General features: G+C 33.0%; 1 protein-coding gene and 1 long non-coding RNA gene across 2 annotated transcripts in view; one reads left to right on the top strand and one right to left on the bottom strand.

Moving 5' to 3' along the window:
- The window catches only part of LOC143230886 (uncharacterized), an 82,811-nt gene that overhangs the window by 8,879 nt on the left and 51,778 nt on the right, over positions 1-22,154 (top strand). The window lies entirely within an intron of this gene.
- Positions 6,485-22,154, bottom strand: part of LOC143230885 (fasciclin-2-like) — a 151,690-nt gene continuing 136,020 nt past the window's right edge. Inside the window, exons 13-16 of the mRNA XM_076465178.1 lie at positions 17,685-17,886; positions 13,492-13,711; positions 9,224-9,319; positions 6,485-8,641 (exon numbers count right to left, since the gene is read on the bottom strand). Coding sequence (XP_076321293.1) covers positions 8,554-8,641; positions 9,224-9,319; positions 13,492-13,711; positions 17,685-17,886 — 606 coding nt within the window. The 3' untranslated portion in view covers positions 6,485-8,553. The remainder of the gene's footprint in view (positions 8,642-9,223; positions 9,320-13,491; positions 13,712-17,684; positions 17,887-22,154) is intronic.

Below are 22,154 nucleotides of genomic sequence, written 5' to 3'. Positions count from 1 at the left end.
AATCTGAGGGTCACGGGTTCGAATTCCGTCACACCAAACATGTTCGTCCTTTCAACTGTGAGAGCGTTATAATGGGACGGTCAATCACACTATTCGTTGGTAAAAGAGTAGCCCAAGAGTTAGCTGCATTCCCTCTAGTGTTACACTAGAGATAGTCCTTGTGCGAAATTCAAAAACAAAACAGAGCGAAGCCACATTGGTCTATCTGCGATGTCCACCACGGGTGGTCGAATCACAGCACATAACATTTTAAGTTCGTAAAGTTACCGCTGTCCCACTGGAGGATATTAATATTGAGCAACTGCATTATTTAACTATAATTCAAGATGAGATGAGAGTCTCAAAATCAAACTTATTAAATTGCAGTTAGTGCTTATGCAGTTTGTCAGAAACATAACCATATGAGACTCTCAAGTTCTGTACAGTTTTAAAGAAATTAACGAGCTTTATCTTGATATACTTAATTATGTTTATAGATCTAGCGACCTATTACTATCACGTGTCTTTCTTGTTTCACAGTACCTCCATCGAAAAATTTTAAGCGGAATTTCAATTTATCAAGGAAATATTTATTTATAGTGATGTTTGCTAGTTGTACTTTCTCTTATTGTATTTTGTCAATAGGACGTTAATTGTGTTCTGTTGCATGTATATGCACTATATGTGACCCAGCATTGGGCCAGTGTAAAGTTTCCGGATTTATAGTGCTAAAATCTAGTGCAATAACTGCACCAAGAGGCCATTGATATCAGTTTCCTAATAGGATAGGTGTTTTAGTTTCATACTTATAATGTTTTCCATTATCACCTGTACTTTTATTTTTCTGTTATTGAGTTTATGAGGACATTGATATAAAAAGTAATCGAAGCTAATTATATAAAGTGTTTCGCACGAAACGTTTTCTATTAAAGTATTAGCAATTGCTTTTAAAAGCTATTGTATTATGGATTTTTTTAGGTGAAGTAGCATGAACCGAAACTTTCAGTAACGATGTATAACATATAATTGTACTTCAAAGAGTATTGTAAAATCCACTTAATTAATTTAAAATGTTTAAATTTAACTTATAAGACTAAACACCTAAAATCAGGTTACTTATTTCCACACTTTTAAAATAAAACATAAAATGGTGTTCTATTTGTATATCTAACATTATGGTTTATTTATAATAAATAAACAGGTGTTGAAGTTTAATTCATTTCCGAACATATTTTATTTTTTGGAAAATATCGAGAGGGCGGATATCTTGTTCGGCCTTAAGAAATAAAAGGAAACTATAAAGGCACAAATGTACGCATCATATGTCGCACTTCGTCAAGGAACTGCAGAAAAATTATTTTGCTTTAATTCAGCAGTTTGTAAAAAACGTAAGGTGCTTTGAAATTTTGTCACAACTACGATCCTCTCGTAAATTTACTAAATTGGTATATTTTCATCTTCACTTTAGAAAACTATAAAGTTGAACAACCTGCTTTTATAAATTTAAACTCTGAGAACCAATGGGATTTTCAGAAACACAAGCACGCATGCACTATTGTCAAGTTGTAATAGATAAAAGAAACTAAAATCCAGGACTTCTACCTTATCATAAACATTTATATATGTTTGAGGTAAATCAGTATACAGATTAGTAGTGTCATAGACCTGAAGGTTAAGGTTAGAACTCACGAAGCGTGAAAGGTATATTAAGCCCAAGGAGCAATCGACACGCTTGAGTGGGCACTTCGCTTTTCCTGGCAAAGTGCAGCAAGATCAAGTTTTCATACCACTTTTTTTTTTTTCTACTTCTAATGCCCGAAATAAAACCCGAGTTTATAAAGAAATGTTTTTATAATAATTTTCGGATAAAAATGTTTAATTGTTTCACTCTCGTACGAGATTAGCCTTTTAAATTAAATTTGTAAACTTACTAATACATACCCCTCTTTTTATATCACAAAAATGATATGTCAGGCAACAGTTGACTTATCCATAAATATATGTTGATAAAGAACTGACATTCAAATTAATTTTAGAAACTGTCCGATTTTGTTTATTGGTGTATTTTGTATCGATTACTTAACGCTGTTATATATTAAAAGTTATCACCCCGTCTCTATAAAATTTTTAAAAAATACAGAATTCTGAGCTTACACAGAAGTGACAAGATTGAAAAATATACTGCATTTTTCTGATTGGAGTTTGTATGAAGAAGGATTGGTTTGTTTTGAATTTCGCGCAAAGCTACACGAGGGCTATCTGCGCTAACCGTCCCTCATTTAGCAGTGAAAGACTAAAGGGAAGGCAGCTAGTCACCACCCCCCACCAACTCTTGGGCTACTCTTTTACCAACGAATAGGAGGATTGACTGTCGTTTAATAACGCCCCCACGGCTGAAAGGGTGAGCATGTTTGGTGTGATGGGGATTCGAACCCCCGACTTTCAGATTACGAATTGAGTAGCTTAACCACCTGGTCGTGCCGAGACGGTTGTAGAAGGATTTAACGTTACAGTTTTTCGTAAATCTACACTTTCCAATTTAGCGGTTTTACGAAGATACACATTATGTGATAAACCAACTATCTGAATGCTTTGAAAGAAGGAAAAATCCTGCGATAAAAGCAAACTGCCAAGATAATCTCTCTTAAGTTTATTCAAATTCTAAATTAATAGTATTTTAGAAAAAAAACTGAGTGTAAAATATTATGAATACTGAGATCTGGGAAAGGTTTAGAAGTTAATGTTTTGGCCATTGGATCGAAAGGTCCAAAGTTTGAAACGTTATGCAACTGAACAAACTTTCCATTATTCAGCTCTGGTTTCATTAAAGAAATTGCAATCCCAGTTTAAAACGTCGTGGAAAGCTCATGTGATGGCAGGTACTGTTGACTGTTTCTCTTCCTTCTAGTCAGTGGTGTGGCTTAATGACTAGAAGTTTCTTCAAAATGTATGCAACTCTTTGAAGTACATGAAATGCATGCTAGATAAGACCGCTGTTTGACTACCCTGGTGTGTTTATTTTTGAGTTAGGCGGTTTTAATGCAACCTCACTGCTGGATAATTTTAAGTTTGCAATTGAATTAGTACTTACTTCCTGCAGAGACCCGTTTTGAATATCTAAAGGCAGAAAAAGTATAATCACTCATACCCCATTCGTCAACAGTGGCGATCCTATCGTTAATTTCCAACAGTCAAGCACTTATTTCAACGAGAAGCTGTTATAACGTGTTCTAATGCTGAGCAGGTTCTTTTGGAGTATTTAGTAAGAATAACGAACTAAATTATTTTTTTCAATAAAGATTTGCTACATTCACTGGTATTTTATAAATAAGCTATTCAGAATACACTTTAAAATTATTGTAGATTTAAGTTAACACACAATGCTTCAATATAAATTCCGGTACTCTTAATTCTATGTCTAGTTTAATTAGCTTTGATAGATAAAAGTTTCCTGGTGAGTTAGTGGTACGTTTTAAGACATGCAACGCTAAACTTGGTGTTTGACTTCCCACGATGGACGGAGCACAGATATCCCATTGTGTAACTTTTCGCTTGTAGAAAACACCAACAAACCTTTATACATAAACACGTAACTCACAAAGTGACTGAATAACATATTCGACACGATAACTTCTCTCTTTCGGCCCGACCTGGCCAGGTGTGTTAAGGCGTTCGACTCGTCATCTGAGAGTCGCGGGTCCGAATCTCGTCACACGTGCTCGCCCTTTCAGCCGTGGGGGTGTTATAATGTTACGGTCAATCTCACTACTCATTGGTAGCCCAAGAGTTGGCGATGGGTTGTGATGAATAGCTGCCTTCCCTCTAGTGTTACTCTGCTAAATTACAGACTGCTAGCGCAGATAGACCTCGGGTAGTTTTGCGCTAAATTTAAACAAAAACAAAATTCTCTCTTCTAACAGTGAATTTACTGATAGGCACTTAACTAATTTATTACTTTCTGAATGCTGCAATGAATCGTTAATTACTAATCTATTGCTTATTAACTTCTTACTGACTTTCGTACTTATAACATTTTTTTAGATATTACACGAAGCTTCTTTATTTTTAATATTCATTAATTTTCTAGATATAATTCAATTATCATGCTGAGAAGTTCTTTTTACCAAAGAAATATCTGAATCAAAACTCAAAAATATAGCATACAACAATGTCCCATTATTGGATTATGAAGTATCTTGAACAATGAAATATAAAAGATCACATTAACTGTCTATTCACCAAGTTTTTTTGGTGGTTTTCTTCCCTTGTCTTTAATAGTCATGTGTTGTCTTGCCACTGTTGGTTCTATCCAAAGTGAATTTTAGAAATTGTCTTGATAGAAACCCTTAGCCTTTCAGCAGGTTAGGTTTTCACTGGAAAAATTTCTGAAGTTACCTTCCTCCAAAATGTACTTCCAAAAATAATCGTGGTGGATGACCTTTGGTTTGGCCTGCCTGTTCTTCTGCAAACTACGTTATCGATTCTTTTCAATAAAATATACATCTCCTCCTGACACCTACTTAACTTTGAAGTTTCTTTTATTTTGGCAAAAGTTGTATAGATGTACATCATCTCAGTAAAATCCAGTCTTATCAGCATTAATACTAGTGGCTTCTTGTTTTATTGCTAACTAATTTGTGTCTTTTCCAGGAAAAGCCATATATGATATCAACAGTATTCCTTGATTTCTCTGCATATTTTCTGCAAGATTCTGCTGAGATGTGAGCACAGAGAGTTCAGTGATTTTGGCAATTGTGTGCTAAACGTCCAATTAAAAAAAATGTTTATACACTCAGATCATAAAGATATGTTCATGTATGGAGTTCAGAATTTCCAAGATAGGATACTCCTTATATTTACTGGCATTGCAAAACCATGGAACAGAGGTCAACTTGAAACATCAATGCCAATCATGTTTTCTTATAGCAAAGCTATATTGGGCTATCTGCTGTGTTCACTGAGGGGAATCAAACCCCGTATTTTAGCGTTGTAAACCTGTAGGCTTACTGCTGTACAAACAGGGGATCTAATACAAAACTACTACAAGTTGTACCCCAGACCAGGTAAGAAAAGTGCAGTGACTTTTAACAGGTGAAAATTCATGAACATAAATGTCAATAGCAAAATTTAACTAATGAAAGCTCTTTAGACTGCATTACATATTTCACTAAAGAAATTGGTGAAATGAGTTGAATTTCTATGGTGCACAGTAATTTATGATCATTATATATGAAAAAGAATAAAGTTGGGAAAACAAACTAAGTTTCCAGGTAAACCTATACAATTTCATATTATTAGATTGAGAGTTTGTGGAGGCCAGGAATGGTTGAAACTACTCAAATAGCAGTTTATTAATTACAAGTATTGCTTCATTACATTGTTTGAATGTTTGAAATAACTCTTGCTGAAAAATGAATCTCCATCCAACAGGTTTTGTCTCTAATGGAATGACATGATGAATATGTTGTAGTTGTTAATAGTCAATGTGCTATCAATTTTGTGTGGATTTTCAATCTAGCTGGGCTGAGAGACAGCTCATATTTATGTTAATCTCTAGTATGAATTGATTGTCATACTGTTTGTTCCTTTCTCTATCATTGATTTATGTCAAACAACTTGAATTAATCAACTTTGGTCATCATATTGTTTGAGTTGTAATGACAATTTTTATGCAGCAACACATTTGTTGAGGCTATTTTTATGCTAGTGCATATTTTACTTTTCTAGTGGTAACATTCACACCTGTGCTTAGAATGCGGGAATTAAGCCAACTCTAAAGAGTAGGATGTGTGGTGGTCTTATTCCAAAACAAATGTGGACTTTTTCTTCTACATAAAGATTGAAGTGTTTACATGAAAGTCAAATGTTTATTGAAAATAAAATTTAAAGATAGTTAGCTTTTTAGCCTTTAGAATACTGGGTGGTCATTTGACTCCTCAATTGGCCATGTATCTGCTTACAGCAAAGTAATTCACAAGATCTCATCTGAATCGTCATGTATCATGTAAGGAACATGTACTTTAGTACTTAGCATCTTGTTTTAAAAGATTAGGGTTTCATACAGCTCCTTTCGAAACTTTCAATTCATCTTCATCTGTTTCATGGTATAGCCATCACTAGACAATAATTTTATTTCTACACATTTGTTATTTAGCATTTCTTTTACAGGAAAGATGAATGAGAATTGATATATGAATTAATGCAACTGTTACAGATTGAAGTGATTAATTTTTCCCTATTAACATTTTCTATACATTGAGTAATACTTTTATATTTCTTAACTACTCATAATGTTGATATACTTATTTGGTAATTCATTTCAAAATTTTCTGTCATATCTAATTCTGAGAGAAAAAGTTATTGTATGTAAACTGTTATTTCAAAGGTATAAGAATTGCACAACAGTGAGTAAGGGTAAATTGTTGCATAAAACTCATTTATAAGTTGGTTATTTTGATAGTAAAAACTTTTATACATTATTTTTCTAATAAGCATAATTACAGACTTAAGCTGAAGATCAGTTTATTTTTTCCTTTCATGCACATATACATAGCACAGTAGGCCTAGCAGCAAGTCATACAGACTTACAAACACAGACTGTAGATACAGGCAAAAATGACCAAATCTAACGAGGCACATCAGTTGAGGCACACCCTGTAATAAACAGTGGGTGTTATTCCAGAAGAAGTAAGAAAACAATACATTTAGAAGATATTCCAAACATAAAAGCTTACAGCTTATAACTGGTTCAGTTTATCACATTAGAAAATTAATTTTAAAAAGTACATGACAGTTATATAAAGAGTATCATATAGTCAGTGGCTTTTAATAAGATCAGTCCAAACAATGACTACACAGCATATCAACTTAGCTGACCTTAATACTCAGATCAAAGGTCAGACAAATCCCAATGAAAACATTTAGTACATTTAGTTGCCACAGTTACAACAATAAAAGAGAATCACCTGCATATCTGGTTTATTCACAATACATTTAATTTAATCTGATTTACAAGATGATATTTTCAATTCCTTGTTACCATTGTTTCTAGTTGAATAAAATTATACAAGATAAACAAAAGGACAATTTTATCAATTATTATGATGCAACCAGAAAAAAATTCCTTGGTTGAAGAATGGAATACCAAAACTAATGATATATGATCCCTCCCTGTCTGGACACTTTGTCTCATCATCTTCTGTTTTCTCTGTATCTATATAATGACTATTCAAGTATCATTCATAGCTTTTGAAATATATTACCAAAGACTATTCCACTTCATAGTTATTTTACTGTAAACACTGAAATATTTTAAACTGTATTAATATTTCATTTTGTATTCTTACTACCACCCCATAATAATAGTTATTGATATGCTGAACAATATTCATTGTTCTTAAATATAACGTAATCACAGATCTCCTGACACTTATTTTAACCTCAGTTAGAGAAACTCTATATTATACCTTATCAAGACACAACCAACCAGCTCAATAACATTTTAATGAAGGAGGGAATCAAGCTTAGTTTGTTTCCAATAAATCAGACACTTCAAAAATGAGCAACAGTAAAATTTAAGAGATTAGGTTTTATCTCTAATCTTTAGTAGATAGAGTTTGATAACATAAAGACTAGAGTACTGGGCAAAATAAGAAGCAATTAAGCATCTATTTTATATTAATAACAATAATAAAATAACCTTCAGTACTGATTGAAATTTTTAGTTTGCTAGAGATGTAAGTAGTAGAATACAACATCATTTACTGATATAATGCTGATGTTGTTATACATAAACAGAAGAAAGCAATGTAAGTGTCAGGTCCACATATAATCAGTTAGTTTTGAAAACAATAGTTTTATGACCAATATCAATCAGAAATATCTTAAAACACAATACTGATGCAAACTTTTCTTTTTCTGTACAATTAAAGTAAAATTCAAAACACAAACACAGATAATGTTTGCTAGTTATTTTGGTTGCGAGATAAAATGTTTTTACTGTCCCAAAAATAACCTAGCAAAATGCAATTCAACCGCATCATTATTTGTACAAGTAAATCAGTACAACCTAAAACACAGTGTAGAAGAATCATAATAACAACAATAAAAAAAGTTAAATTGTAATGACACTCAGTTTTATAACTTCCAGTGTTTAATGATTTTAAATCTTTTAATGTTTTTAAATACCATGGTATAGTTTTCAAACATAAAAATTACCTTCTATCAAACTTTCACAAATGAACTCCTTTAATTCCATGTATTAACTCTTAGAAATGAGGCATTACAGAACAGCACCAACCATAAAATAATCAGAGGTTCAGTTATGAACTTCTATGATGTTCTACAAGTTTTGAACAGTACAAATTATTTCTTACAGTAGCATTACCAAAAGTCCCTAACAACCATTAAGCCAAATTGGTTGTGTTGTTTTTTCTTTTGCTCCATCTGTGTGCAAAGTGTTTAATTTTTTTTAAATGTTAAATTAAAAAACTTTTCTTAAAAACATAGCATGTGGTCTTCAGTAAACAGTTTAAAGAATGAAAATTTTGTTCCCATTTTGGCTCAGCCCAGTTGTTACACCTCACTGCCTTTAGAGAGGCTTGTTTTAGATCCCTTTGGTGACTTGTTTTTGTCACTCTCTTCAACCTTGGTCTTTTTCTCACTATAAGACAAAATTAAGAAAAAAAATTATAGTCACAAAAATCACTAATACATGATATTGACAGTAAAAAGCATGCTATAGATACATACTACCAGAATTATGAGAAGTTATTTCTGATATGTATCATCTAAAGCATTAATAAAAAAGCATGCTAGTTATCTGAATAGTTTGCTTTTATATAATCTATTGTTGAGGTAAAAGGTATAACTAAAGAATATTTAGCAGTGTTGAATGATTTGAGTTAAATATTCAGATTCCATTTTCAGTTTTAACATGTAACATTACCTAACAACTCATAGTCATAACATCCCAGCCGAAAGCAGACGTTTCATGTAATTTCAACTCTAATCAGTTCATTTACTTTTTTATTTTGATTTCAGTGAACTTACCATTACTGACATCAGATGCATGGCTTTAAAATATGTTTCTCTTCTATTTGATATCTTGCTAGCTTCATTTTATGCTAGATGGGCAAATCTAACCAAGCACAATCTTTTCTAGACAATTAACAGATTCTGCATAAAACCATTACAAGAAAACAAAGTATACAAATCTGTCTTCAAATTCAACAATGTTACTTACTTATTTGAATCAATCATCGGTGTGTCCTCACCACTTACTTCAACATTCTCCGTTTTTTCTGCTTCCTCCTTAGACTCCAGAAGTTGGTCTTTCTTACTGAAACACAAATAATCATTATATATTTAAGCATTTGTCAATAAAGTTCTACTTAACATAATTACAGATGTATAGTGCCAGTAACAACATAGGCTTGTACTTCTAAAATATTAGCTCTTGGTGAATGACTTGCAATTACTTTTTGTGTGATAACAGGTTAAAAATAAACAATTAAAAAATACCAAGTGATTGAGAAGTTTAGTGACAGGCAAACAATTTAGAAACAGAAAGCTAAAGGAAATTGATGGCAAGTGGTATGGATTAAGGTGTTGGGGGCCTACTCCATGACGATATCAAGAGACTAATTATGGTCATGTTCTTCAAATGTTTATTAATATGCATCATACACTAAAAATGTTAAAGATTTAAAAAGTAATACATGACACATTTAAATCAAAATCCCTTCATAACAACAACACTTGTACACATATTACCACATACATGGTGGCTTCACTGTCAATACTGATTTTCTGTTCTTTGTTTGTAAACTCAGCATCCATGCTTACGTTAGTCTCTGGTAGATTTAAATAACCACTGATGCAATACACACTTCCTGTTATGTGGAAGATGATGTTCATCAAAGAATATTTTCATAAACACAATGGCAGTGGCCCAGGTATTCTGATCACACTTCATACACAGGTACCATGTTAAACTGTTCTTCAACTGCACCATTATTTAAATGACTTGAGTATGATTATTTTAATACTTTTTAACCTTTTAGACCCTTTGAAGATGCTATGTCCTGCTCTTGCAAAATTATGACCTTGCACCTCAAACTTTATGTTGCATATGGTCAGATATCGATCTTCTGTGGCACAACTCCTATGCATTGAAGTGATGCACTCATGCATACAACACTTGCTCTTGAGAAGCATTGGAATTAATGGAATGAAATATATCACACACGCATACATAATTTGTTTCAAAACACTTGAGTTCAAAGATGAATAACAAAAGAAGCAAATGGTAACAAAAACATTTATGCCTTAAATACAATGAAAATACAACAACTGCTACAGTGAAATAAAAAAAAACAACATTAATTAAACCCAACTTTAGAAGAGATCTGAATTCACCTTTTATGAAAAGAAAAATTGTCATTTTGGTATAATGTATTTTCTGTTATATGACTTGATAGAAACTAGCCAACTTGATTTTTTTTTTTAATTTGTCATAAAATGCTGGTACTTTACAATGTTTTGTTGATAAATGTTTTTCCCAACACATTGGAAAGTATTGTCCGAAGGTATGTTATATATACATTCCCTTTCCATTGCATTGCAACAAAATAATCCTATCTATTTTATAAAGTGTGCTGTTGAAATAACTATCATAAGACATATCAGTAATGTTTAATCCTTTAAAATGAAACTTTACAAATGATGGCAAAGATGCTATGTACAAGCAAAGTAAGCTTTACAATTATATTTAAAAAGCCACCAACTCATATTATAAAGGAATGTAAAATATAATATTCCTTCAAATAATACATTAAAAAACTCGTTTAAATAGATGATTCTTAAGCTTATCAATCATGAAATAGAGCTTGGAAAACACAGGAAGTCTTTTAATTAATTAAGAAAGAAATCTGTACTCTGAACTTAAGTTTTCACACAATAGGGACATTTATGAGACACAATCATAAAAAGTCACATAATACAATCAGCTTTCAGTAAACTTTTATGGTATTGCACACTTATCTAATGCTTTGAAGGTAACTCAAGTCACTTGAGCTGTTTATCTGTACAGTACAGAATGTTATACATACAGATGCAATGGTAGAAACCGATATCCTTTAATTGGAAGGATAGAATTGCAATTTTAATGTGTTCTCATGAGAAAGAGAAAAAATAAAGGTTTGGTGTTTACAGTTGAATAACAATAATTGTGATAAAATGTTTTCTGAAAATCCCCAAATCTTTCAAACCTAAACTTGGAGATCAGAGTGATTTAAATATTTTAATTATCTCACATAAGAGTTAAGAAATCTGATATTTAAGCTACCGTGTGAATATGTTTTTTATATTTCAACAAATCGGATATATTCACTAGCATACATTATGTGGCACAACTTCTTAAAAATAAATGTTCCTCTTTTTACTAAGCTGTTCTGCTGAAAATCATTATACATATATTCTCATGCCTACATGTACCACACACAAGTATCAGCAGTTAGGAATAAAAAATCATCAACTTCAGGAGTGGTTTTAAACTGTTTATTGTGTACTAGAATGTTAAAGAAAAGCCAACAGTATGCTTGTAAAAAAAATACAATCTTTGTTAACATGAAGTACAAACCAGTTGAGCTTTAGAATACCAAACTGTGCAGTTCTTAGCCTATGTAATTTCAAGGTATACTAATTAGCCTTTAAAACTTATAATTTTCCTATACTGAAAAATATATTTCCAATAAGTAGGTACCTCTTCAGAGATACAGCTATTCTAGTTCAGTGCTGTCCTCTAATATGCAACAATTTTTTTCATATGTCACAAACCTTGAGCTCCCACATCCCCATGATCAATGTGGTTCAACTGCACACTAACATGCAAATTTTGTGGCAACATTCCAAGAACAGGAGTTCAACACACCCTCCTGATGTATGTGACTCCCTCTATTTGATTTTTACCAAACTATCATTTCAAGTTTTAACAGAAAAGGGAAGTAACTGTTTTAAGTGGGGAGGAAGGGTGTGAAGCACGAGAGGAGGTAAGTACGTATCATTAATACATATTCAGTACAGGGAAATTATAACTTGCTATATGGTAACTTACTTTCTCTCTTAGATATAACTAGAATCCCACAATGAATAGGTGGAGGGACCAGTGCAAGGAAATTAAAAAAGTACCTTTTGAAAGCATTTGAAGAGCATCTGAAAAGTAGAGATCCTCACAGTGGAGGATCTTCTGTGGGGAATAGCACTATATATGTACCAGAAATACTCTATGCCTAGTGAGAAAGAGGTGCTCCAAACATGGGTGGAAAAAGAGAAAAGCACATCTGAAAGGGAAAGAACAATGTTTGGATAGAGATCCAAAACATATGATACAGGAATGTCAATCATGGAAAGACAGTTATGTGGGTAAGAGTAAAAAGATGTGTGAAGGGCCATATGTGACAAGTCAACTGTATCCAAAACCCAGCCACCAGAAACCAACATCCATCAACGGGATAGGCAAGTCAACTACAATCCAAAACTCCACCACTGGGAACCAAAACCCATGTGGCAATAGGATGAGAGATTCTAATCAAAGGAATGAACTGCAATTTCGACAGCTCACTTCAAAGCCACAAGTAGTCTTCTTGGGTAGTCCTGTTCAGAGATGGAACATCAGAATGGAGAACATATCATCATCAATATCAGTAAAACACTATTGCTCTACTCTGTACTGAATAGATTCATTCTTTTTTGTATCTGATAATACTACCTTGTTCAAAAGGATACCTCCATAGTTTACCACCCCAGAGGCTTGAAACTGGAAAGTGGAATGGACTCTTGTACTCCAATGGAAGAAAGAGAGGGGAGAAAATACAGTGGAGAGTCTGGAGGGTCATCAGCACTGGAAACAGTGCAATGTATGATTCAGTTGATTGTGAGGTATGTGGGAGCTCAAGGTTGCATGTGTAAAAGTTTTTGCACAGACAGACAGACAACAATAAATTAAAATAGCTATATCTGTAAAAGGAGGTATAAAGTATCATACTGGATTTCAGTTCATTTAGTTTTGTTTTAAAAATTTACAATGATAATGTTTTAAGCAAAATTATTTAAAATTGGAAAAACTATCTTAATTTCCCAGGAGAGATATGAAAGTTATATTAGGCAAGATTTGAGCAAAATCCCATACTGTTCAGTTAGGTAGCCTGAGTACTTTCTATAGCCACTGTTTAAATGAAGATTGCCAAGAAATAGTTTTTTGATAAATAGTAAAAAAAATACAAGCATAAAATGATATACTTTGAATTCAAAGAGATAAAAAAGAAACATCTGATTAGAATACAAACATAAAAGTCAGTTTGATTCACGTGTTTTGTAGTATATGACATTTTATTTGTGAAAACACTATATTAGACTAATTTTGAAATTATATTATCTTATTCTTCATCTATTTTACAAATTCAAATGATTTTTAACAATTTTTTGGGAATGTACAAAATAGACTATTTTTACCTGCCCTTCTCTTCATCAGAAGTGACTGTTTCTTTGCCTTTACTTTCAGAAGGTTCACCACATAAATTATGTCTCAAAAAGTACAAAACTCCCCAATGGTAGTAGAAGTAGAAAGTTACATCGATGACAATAAGTATCACAACAATGAGAACCACAACAACTGCCACTATCACAGATGTAGATATTCCTTCTCCCTGGGCAGTCTCACTAGCTGTAGCTTCTAATTCAGGCAAAAAAAAAAGTATTTTGAACTTAGTCCTCCTCAATATTAATATTATTCATACTGAAATTGAATTTTGTACTTTTTTATTAATTAAACAAGATAAAAAAATTCTGCCATTCTTATATAAAATCTACTCCATTCCTCTTGAAATTAAAAGCATGATCAATCACTCATAGCAGTACATTTTTTATGTCATACTATTTTCTATTATTCTGTATAGCTTGTAACATCTGAATTGAAACGTTTTTCTAACAATAACTGATGGGATCAACTACTTAAGGTTTCTGTTGTTTTCTTGTCATTTTGTCTTTAATTACACAGTTTATACATTGATACATATTTAAAAACACTATAGCATATGTGATGAAGTTCTAGTATCTTTAAACCTGACATTAACTTTTATGTCTTCAAAACATTACGACTTTCATGAGAGTATATCTGCTAACTGTTTCTTAATATGCATTTCACGTCATATGAAGTTTCACCTCCATAAAAAAGAAACTCAACAATCATGGGAGATGATAGTAAATTGTATTATATAGTTTAGTAATACTCATTATGGTGAACCATTTCGTTCTTTCCAAATATTCATAAGGAGGAATATTCTGATTGCTCTATAGTTTCAAGTATAAACATCAGTCTGTCTAGGATTTCTAGGCCTTTACCAACTGATATAACCCAACCCTTTATTTGACCAAAGTCACCTGAGATTTGAGGTGTCATTGGTGGACAACCCCTGTCAACAAGAGCTACCTGACAATCAAGTGGAATAGTGAAGTAAGCAGACCATATTGCAGTGGTGATCCTCTCTGAGATAAGAGGTATTCCACTGAAGCACAATGTATAAGAATGAAATTGGGGCCATGCAGAGTTGATGGACAGGATGCCAATCACCTCTCATCATCCTGACTATGCTATCATAGAAAAGGGACCAAATACTCATTAATGTTGAGAACAATGAGTATGCCCCACCACACTGTACCCCCAATGTTTCTCAGCCATGTTTTGGCCAAGTGTCCACAGGAGAAAATGACACCTTCACAGATCCCTGTGAGTAAGGTTAAGCAGGTCTCCTCACTGACATTTCAAGTGTACCACCAAAGAAAGGTTTGAACTAATTCCTTAACCATTTTAGGGGTCACTACCTTAGTCTAGCTGAATTCTGTCAGTGATTATTTATTCTGTGATGGTTCATAATTGGGAGCAAATTACTAAACTGCAATAGCAGTAATAAATATGGAAAGTATTTGGAGAAGATTAACAAAGTAATTTGTGTGGAAGTAGGAAGCAATCCATTATAATGTTATAAGCCGTATTAGCATAGATGACAATTTGTGTAATAGTATTAAATGCATATCATAATATAAATTATAAATGTATATATAACTGTGTGTGTGGTGTTACACATGTGAATGAACATTACATAACATTACTTCATAAGGTGCAGTGTAAGATGCATAAAAATGCAGGCTCTAAGTTTACTGGAAGAGGTAGGAAGAAACACTCATATGTCAAAATGTTAAAAAACAGCATTTAACTAGTACTAATTTGTATCTGACAAAGTAAAAGGAGGGACGATGATGTAAACATTCGTGCTTTTTAACAGTCAGCAGTATAGATTGACATTTACTAACCCTAATCAACACATAGGTGTTAGATCCAGTTCTACAGTCTAATCCCATTCTCTTCCAACTGGAATAAGGCATGTTTTTATGTAACAACCACACAGAATAAAATGGATCTGAGTTGATTGGTAAACATGTTGGCTGTTGTTACAGGAATAGCAACTGAGAACAGCATGGCAAATTAAGCCAGTGGACCAAGAAATTCTTGAGCATTAGGCATATGTTTTACTAGTGATTACAGCACGAACACATATCAACCCCTTGGAAATGTTACTTGCCCAAAGCATTCTATATAATACTCTCTCTAAAGATAGTTTTTAGAGGAGATTAATGACTTGAACCTGGGCAGGTATGACCCTCTATGAAGCTACACATCCTGCTGATCATCTAACCAATTGGAATTTGTCTTATCTGATATTTTCAATTCAAACTTTTGATACTTAAAATTGAATTACTGAAGACTTTGGGTTACTTGTTCTTCAACTAGCCAGGTTGCTGTTCCCTACGTACTGAAGCCTTCTAGTCTGTTTGAACTGCCATTGAATTATACATAACGTATATTGACACCAAGTAACATTAAGTACCAAAAACATTTGGCCTAAGTGAATCTGACTTTGAGCCTGTGAAGAAGGGTATTCTGCTAGAAGGATCCTCTAATGTGCTACTTTCATCTGATATTAAGTGATAACAGGTAAGGATATGGAGAAGAGGCTACTACAGGCTAGAGACCAAACAGATTACAGGAAATGACCTGCACTGACAACAAGGTTTTTGAAAGTGGTTCTGTTGGTATAGTTTACAAACCTCAGTTTGTGAATACTGGGGGGTGGCAGTAACAAAGAAAGTTTTAAAAGACAGGAAATTTAAGAATAGAGAGCTGCAGATCATGAAACAATTGAATCATTGTAATATAATTAGACTGGAGAGGCAAAAAAAGAAAAGATAAAGTGTATCTAATTTTATTCCTTAAAAGGTGTATAGAAAGAGCATTATGTCTTCTAAAGTATTTTTTATTTTTCCTTTAAGGTTATCAGTCTTTTTGTTAGGAATGAGTCACTGTCACTCACAGTGACTGATTATTAATTATTTAATGAATCACCACATATTATCAAACAGATATTACCTGACACCTGTTCATTCTTAAACCAAAATAATATACATAATAATGAAGAAGAATTGCACATGAAAAAATACCATTTAGTTTTTGATTATTTAATTAACATATCAGCTATTATTTTCATACATAACTATCTTGATGACATAGATTTGAACATCATTTCTTTTATTGTAATTTGTTCTATAATTTTGCTGCAATTTCATTTAAACAAGCATTCTATTGTCATTTTCTAATCATAACTTTTATTGCCAATGATTTATTACTTTTCCCTGAATGCATCTAGATTGAATTGTAGACAAGAATGTAACTGCATTTTGCTGCTCTTAGGCTAAGAACTAATTTTAAAAGCAATGTGTATGTTTTGTTTGTTTTCAAAGTACTTTACCTATGAAACAGTTGTTCCTCATGTGATATATAATTCCTGCTGGTAAAACTACATTTTGGTTAACACGACAATTATAGCCTAAAAGTAAAACATCACCCATGGAATTTCAATTTCCATCCAACAACATATTTCGTAAAATAGATATTTTTTGCAAAACATACTTTACTGTAAAAATATATCAAATCTTAAATTTTCCTAAATTTATGTTAATTGTTATTCAGTGTTAAGAATGTTTGTTTAGGGCAATAATCATAACTTAATAATTTATGCATATATATTAAAAGCATCATTTTATTTGCACTACTATGATTTTGTATTATGATTGAGATCATTTTGATGTTGAATACTTTATATGTTTATTCAGTTTTTGTTGAGGAGTAGTCTTTCTTTATTATATGTTTGTCTTCTAGTTTAATGTTATTAAAGTCTATCCACCCACCAACAATTTTTTTTCTTTTAACCTTTTTTACATTTGTACTTTTATGATGAACATACTAAAGGCATTTTCAAGTTTTTTTCTTACCTTTGAAAAATTTCAACAATCATTACAAACTTAATAACAAGTGGCACTCTAAAGAATTTATTTCAAAACATGGGCAAAGCAAGTTTTTCCAATATTCTTTGATCAGCTTCTAATTGATAAAAACTCATTTAACAATTTATATTTTTTGTTTTATTCATAAGTGAAGGATCACAGTTGAAGCTGCTGAAAATACACAAAAACATTTATTAATTTTATAAATCTTCATTTGTTTACTTTGGTATAAACTATACAAAAATGCATTTTTTAACAGCAACATTATTATTAAATACTAAGTCTTCAGTTAAATAAAAAAATCTTACTCATAGCTGTTCGGAAAATCATTGTTTCATCCTGGCTGAAACCTATCTCATTTTTGGCCCTTAACTCTACTTTATAGTAAGTGTGAGGTTCCAGTTCAGTTAATGTAAAATGGACCTTTTTATCTTCATCCGAGTCATTGTCAATATTGATTACTTTGTCTTGACCATCTTGCTTCCATTTGTTTTCACTCTGTTTTTTTATCTTGAATAAAATAATTTTATGGAAATAAAAGTCAGTTAAGTACACATAAAGTACATAATATCATAATTATAAAGAACTTCATCTACAGACTAAATATTACGTATGATTCTGATTAATGACTTTACAATAGAGAATACAGCTAAGAACAAAATATCACTGTGAAAGTCCAAAGCCAGCATCCTAAACAGCATTCAGTTTACTCCCTTCTCCTCTGATGGCAAGCACTTTATTTTATTCTTATATCTACTGTTTGGCCTTAGAAGTAAGAAATTCTCTAATTATTAAGAGATGGAGCACTCAAGACCAAATACTTGTTTTACATAAAAATTTCTGTACCTGATATATTATTATGAAACACAAATTGTTCATACAAGTTAACTTAAAAATGAAACTTCTATGTAATTAGATTTTGCTGAAATTTAAAATTGGAAAATAATTTGACAAAAAACTGTATTTGTGTTTCTTACCTAAAAAGTAGACCTTAAAAACATATAGAGTGAATTTTAAAATGTGAAATAGTTATAACTATTTTATTTCATAGTAATGTTAAAGTTTGTTTGATTTAAATTTCACGCAAAGCTACACAAGGGCTATCTGCGCTAGCCATTCCTAATTTAGCAGTGTAAGTGTCTGAGTAGGCAAACAGCTTTGATTTACATCATAACAAGTATTTGAATATTCATTAGAATATGGAAAATTAAACCTCTTAAATTATTTTTGACTTTTTTTTTCTCTCTGCTCTTGAGAGTAATTAGAATTCAGTATGAAAAACCACTTAATAAGCAGTGTGGCAAAAGTGTACAAAAGTGTCTCGGTTGTACTGTATAATGTAACAATTTTTAACATGTAACATGTTACTGGCCTACTGAACCAATCGCACTTTCATTGACTGATAGAGGGTACACAAAAGATAAATGTAAGTTTATTCATTGGTTACTTTTTTGCATAATGTGCACCTACATGTCAAAATGAAAGCTATAAACACTTCAAAATATGGTAAAATATGGATTATCATACTTTAGCATAAACAATAGTTCCTATGAAAAAATAACCATCACCATCTGTGAACAATATTATCTTAATAATTGTCATAAATCATAGTGATACCCAATAAAATGAAGACTGAAATAACTTAAAGATCATGCTCACATTAAAAAATGTATTCAAGTAGAACATATAGCCTTATATTGAAAAAAACTGCATAATTGGGCATACAGGATTTGATGCACAATTAACAAAATTAAAATGTGGGAATATACAGGTTCACTTTTGTAAATATTGTTTATGGTAATTCTATCATGGATGAAACAACTTCCCAAATAAACATTTACTTTTTTTTGGTTGTCATGTGAAGGTAAAATTCCCCTTCTATAAACCTACTTTTAACAATTAACAAAACTGTACCAAAGAGACAATGAAACCTTTACAACTATTATCTTCTTTATCTGATTTTTCATGTTGCAAAGATTAATCAAAAGTTTATGTTTAGATTGAGGATAACGAAAAACAAATCTGCAGTTAATAGGCCTATTGGTCTATAATGCTCCACCAGCTTTGAGTACATGAACAGTAACATGCAAAGCAAGAATAAAAATGGTTTTACAACAGTGTCAGTAAACATAATCTTGATTTATAACCTATATATATATATATTGATTAATAACCTATGATAAAGCTATGAACACAGATCAGCACTTAAAGGTATAATTTTCCTAGGTGAAAATGTGTGTCCCTCTCCTCACAAGATTAGCTTTTCTTGTTTTGTGCTCCCCCTCAATCTGTGAACATTTTTGAAGGCATGCCACAAGCTTTCAACTCTTCTCTGTTGGAATTCAAAGTTCCAATATGTTTCTCATGTAAATCACTGTGTCACTTCTCTACCAATAGGAGAGAGAACTACTATCACGTGGTGCATGTGACTTCCTCTGTACACATCACTGAACTGTCATTTCAAAATTTGCCAGAATGAGCAAACACTGGAAGATAATGGGAAGTACATATTGGAAATGCATTTTCACTTAGGAAAATTCTAACTTCTAGTATTGTACTTTTCCTCTTCTCACAAGATTAACTAGAATCCTACACTGAACTGGAGGAGGGACCAGTGTGAAGGAAGTACAGGCATATCCCCCAATAGCATCTGAAGAACACCCCTTGATTGAGAGGAAAGATCAGAAATTTTGAGGAGGGGCACCATACCACATCTGAGTCTGATATCTCTTCACCATGAAAAATGGTAAGGTCAGGAGAACCACACATAGCAGAACAAGAAGTGAGCACAATTGGGTGAGAGAGGATAATGAAACAAAAAGACAAAAGAAGTAGAATCACTCAATCCCACAATAAAAGGTGGGTAGGAGATGATGTGCCCCAAGGTGTAGATATACATAATGTACTGCACTTGGCAAGTGAACTACATCCAAAATCTCACTCACTCGGTACCAACCTCTTCACAAGGGTAGGATGAGGTCCTATACTCTCTTAATCTCAAGTTCTAAAGTCCAGAGAAAACCTTCAGAAGGTTCCAGGAAAACACAGGTTGGCCTAATGCCAGGGACCTGGGAATGTAGCATCCAGAATCCGAAGGAAGTCTACCCCATGCAATCACCCCCCCCCTCCCCGACCATGAACCCAGGTCATCAACAAACTCAAAATTAGAAAAAAACCCAGGACACATGAGAAAACGTGCCATGAAGACCTTCTATGTCTCACTACACAGAAGAGCAATGAGAGAGTAAGATGGACAATTTGAAACTTCTGTGAGGACTTGTGATTGGTTCACTTTATCTCCAAAATTTCATTTGTTGGATCAACATCCTCTGGGTTGGAGGACGATGCCAAGTCAAATGGTGAATTGCATTTGGTCATCTCAACTCCTGGAAAAATCACCAATTCAGAGAATCTTGAAACTCTGTCTATACCAGCAGAACACCACCACCCTACTTGGAACTTATTGGTTAAAGTAACCTTTGTGGAACTCATCCAGTGGCTGACAAAGATGAGAGGAAAGGAAATATGTAAAAGTGATGTAGTTGATAGGAGAAAACATAAAAAAAATCATGACAAGAAAGAAACAAGGAAAAATAAGCCACCTGGATCAAACGTTGAAACTAAGTAGTTAGGCTAACTGGGGAAAGATCATTCTGCCCTCTGGACCAAAAGGAGGGCAGAAATGAGAAATGAATGATAGTCAGGTAGGAGAAAGGAGACCTGAACATCATGAACCACAGAGGCCATAGGAAGGAAAGCACAATCTGGATAAAGGATAAGGAAGAAGGAGTATTAGAAAGACCTAAGAATATTGAGGGCAAAAAGTATCCACACTATGACAACCACAGGCTGGGAGGGGGAAGAAATATGCCTTCAAAGAGAAGTGAAACATGGAACACACAGACAGAGGTGCAAATAGAGGTAAGGTGAGAGCAGAAAGGACCACAATAATGTCCCAGACCAGGAGCAATGAAGCCAAAAGAAACTGATCAAAATGAAAATGGGAAAGCATAAACCATGCAGAAATTGGAGAAAAAGAAAGATATAAGATAATAGCACTCAACACCTGAGATCAAGAAGACAGAAGAATCCTCCTCAAAAAGTCACATTAGACACTCAGAGATTCAGGCACTTGTTGGGTGAAAAGCCTGAAATCCCACTTGCAAAGATAAATGACCAAATGAAACAGGCTAAACATGAAACTACTCTGAGAAAAAAAAACAACCAACAGAAAATATAGCCAAGGACATGACAAAAGCTTGGTGGAGAAATAAAGACACATGATGGAGCACCAGTACCTGGGTTGATGGAGCAGATCACAACAAAACGTAAGGGACTACCTGCATTTGGAAGAACTGATAGAACCAAGGTTCAGGAGGTTAGGAAAAGTAACCAGAATAACCATGTATGGAATAGCATGGATTAAGGAGATAACCCCAAAGAAGTAAATGAATGGAAGGGTAAACATAAAGGAACAGATGAGACCAATCATAGCTGAAGTCATAGATAGTCAAGACTAGACAATGAGGAACTCTGAAGCAAAACCTAGGTACTTCAGATTGAGGGCAGTGACAAAAATACCAATAAGATAGAGGCAGAGCTACTGAAAAATAGCAAGATTCAGGGACCACAACTGGGATAAATGAGATCCAGACAGAAAAGACAACCGACAAAGAAAGCAAAACACCCACAACATAACACGCCATAGAATTTGATGTATGTGGGTCCAAAAAAGAAGATCCACAGTGCAGAAACACAAGAAATGGGACATTGTGCCT

This window comes from Tachypleus tridentatus, chromosome 10 (assembly GCF_004210375.1).
Source record: "Tachypleus tridentatus isolate NWPU-2018 chromosome 10, ASM421037v1, whole genome shotgun sequence".
NCBI classification, from domain to species: domain Eukaryota; kingdom Metazoa; phylum Arthropoda; class Merostomata; order Xiphosura; family Limulidae; genus Tachypleus; species Tachypleus tridentatus.
This window is presented reverse-complemented; position numbering and strand designations above follow the sequence as displayed.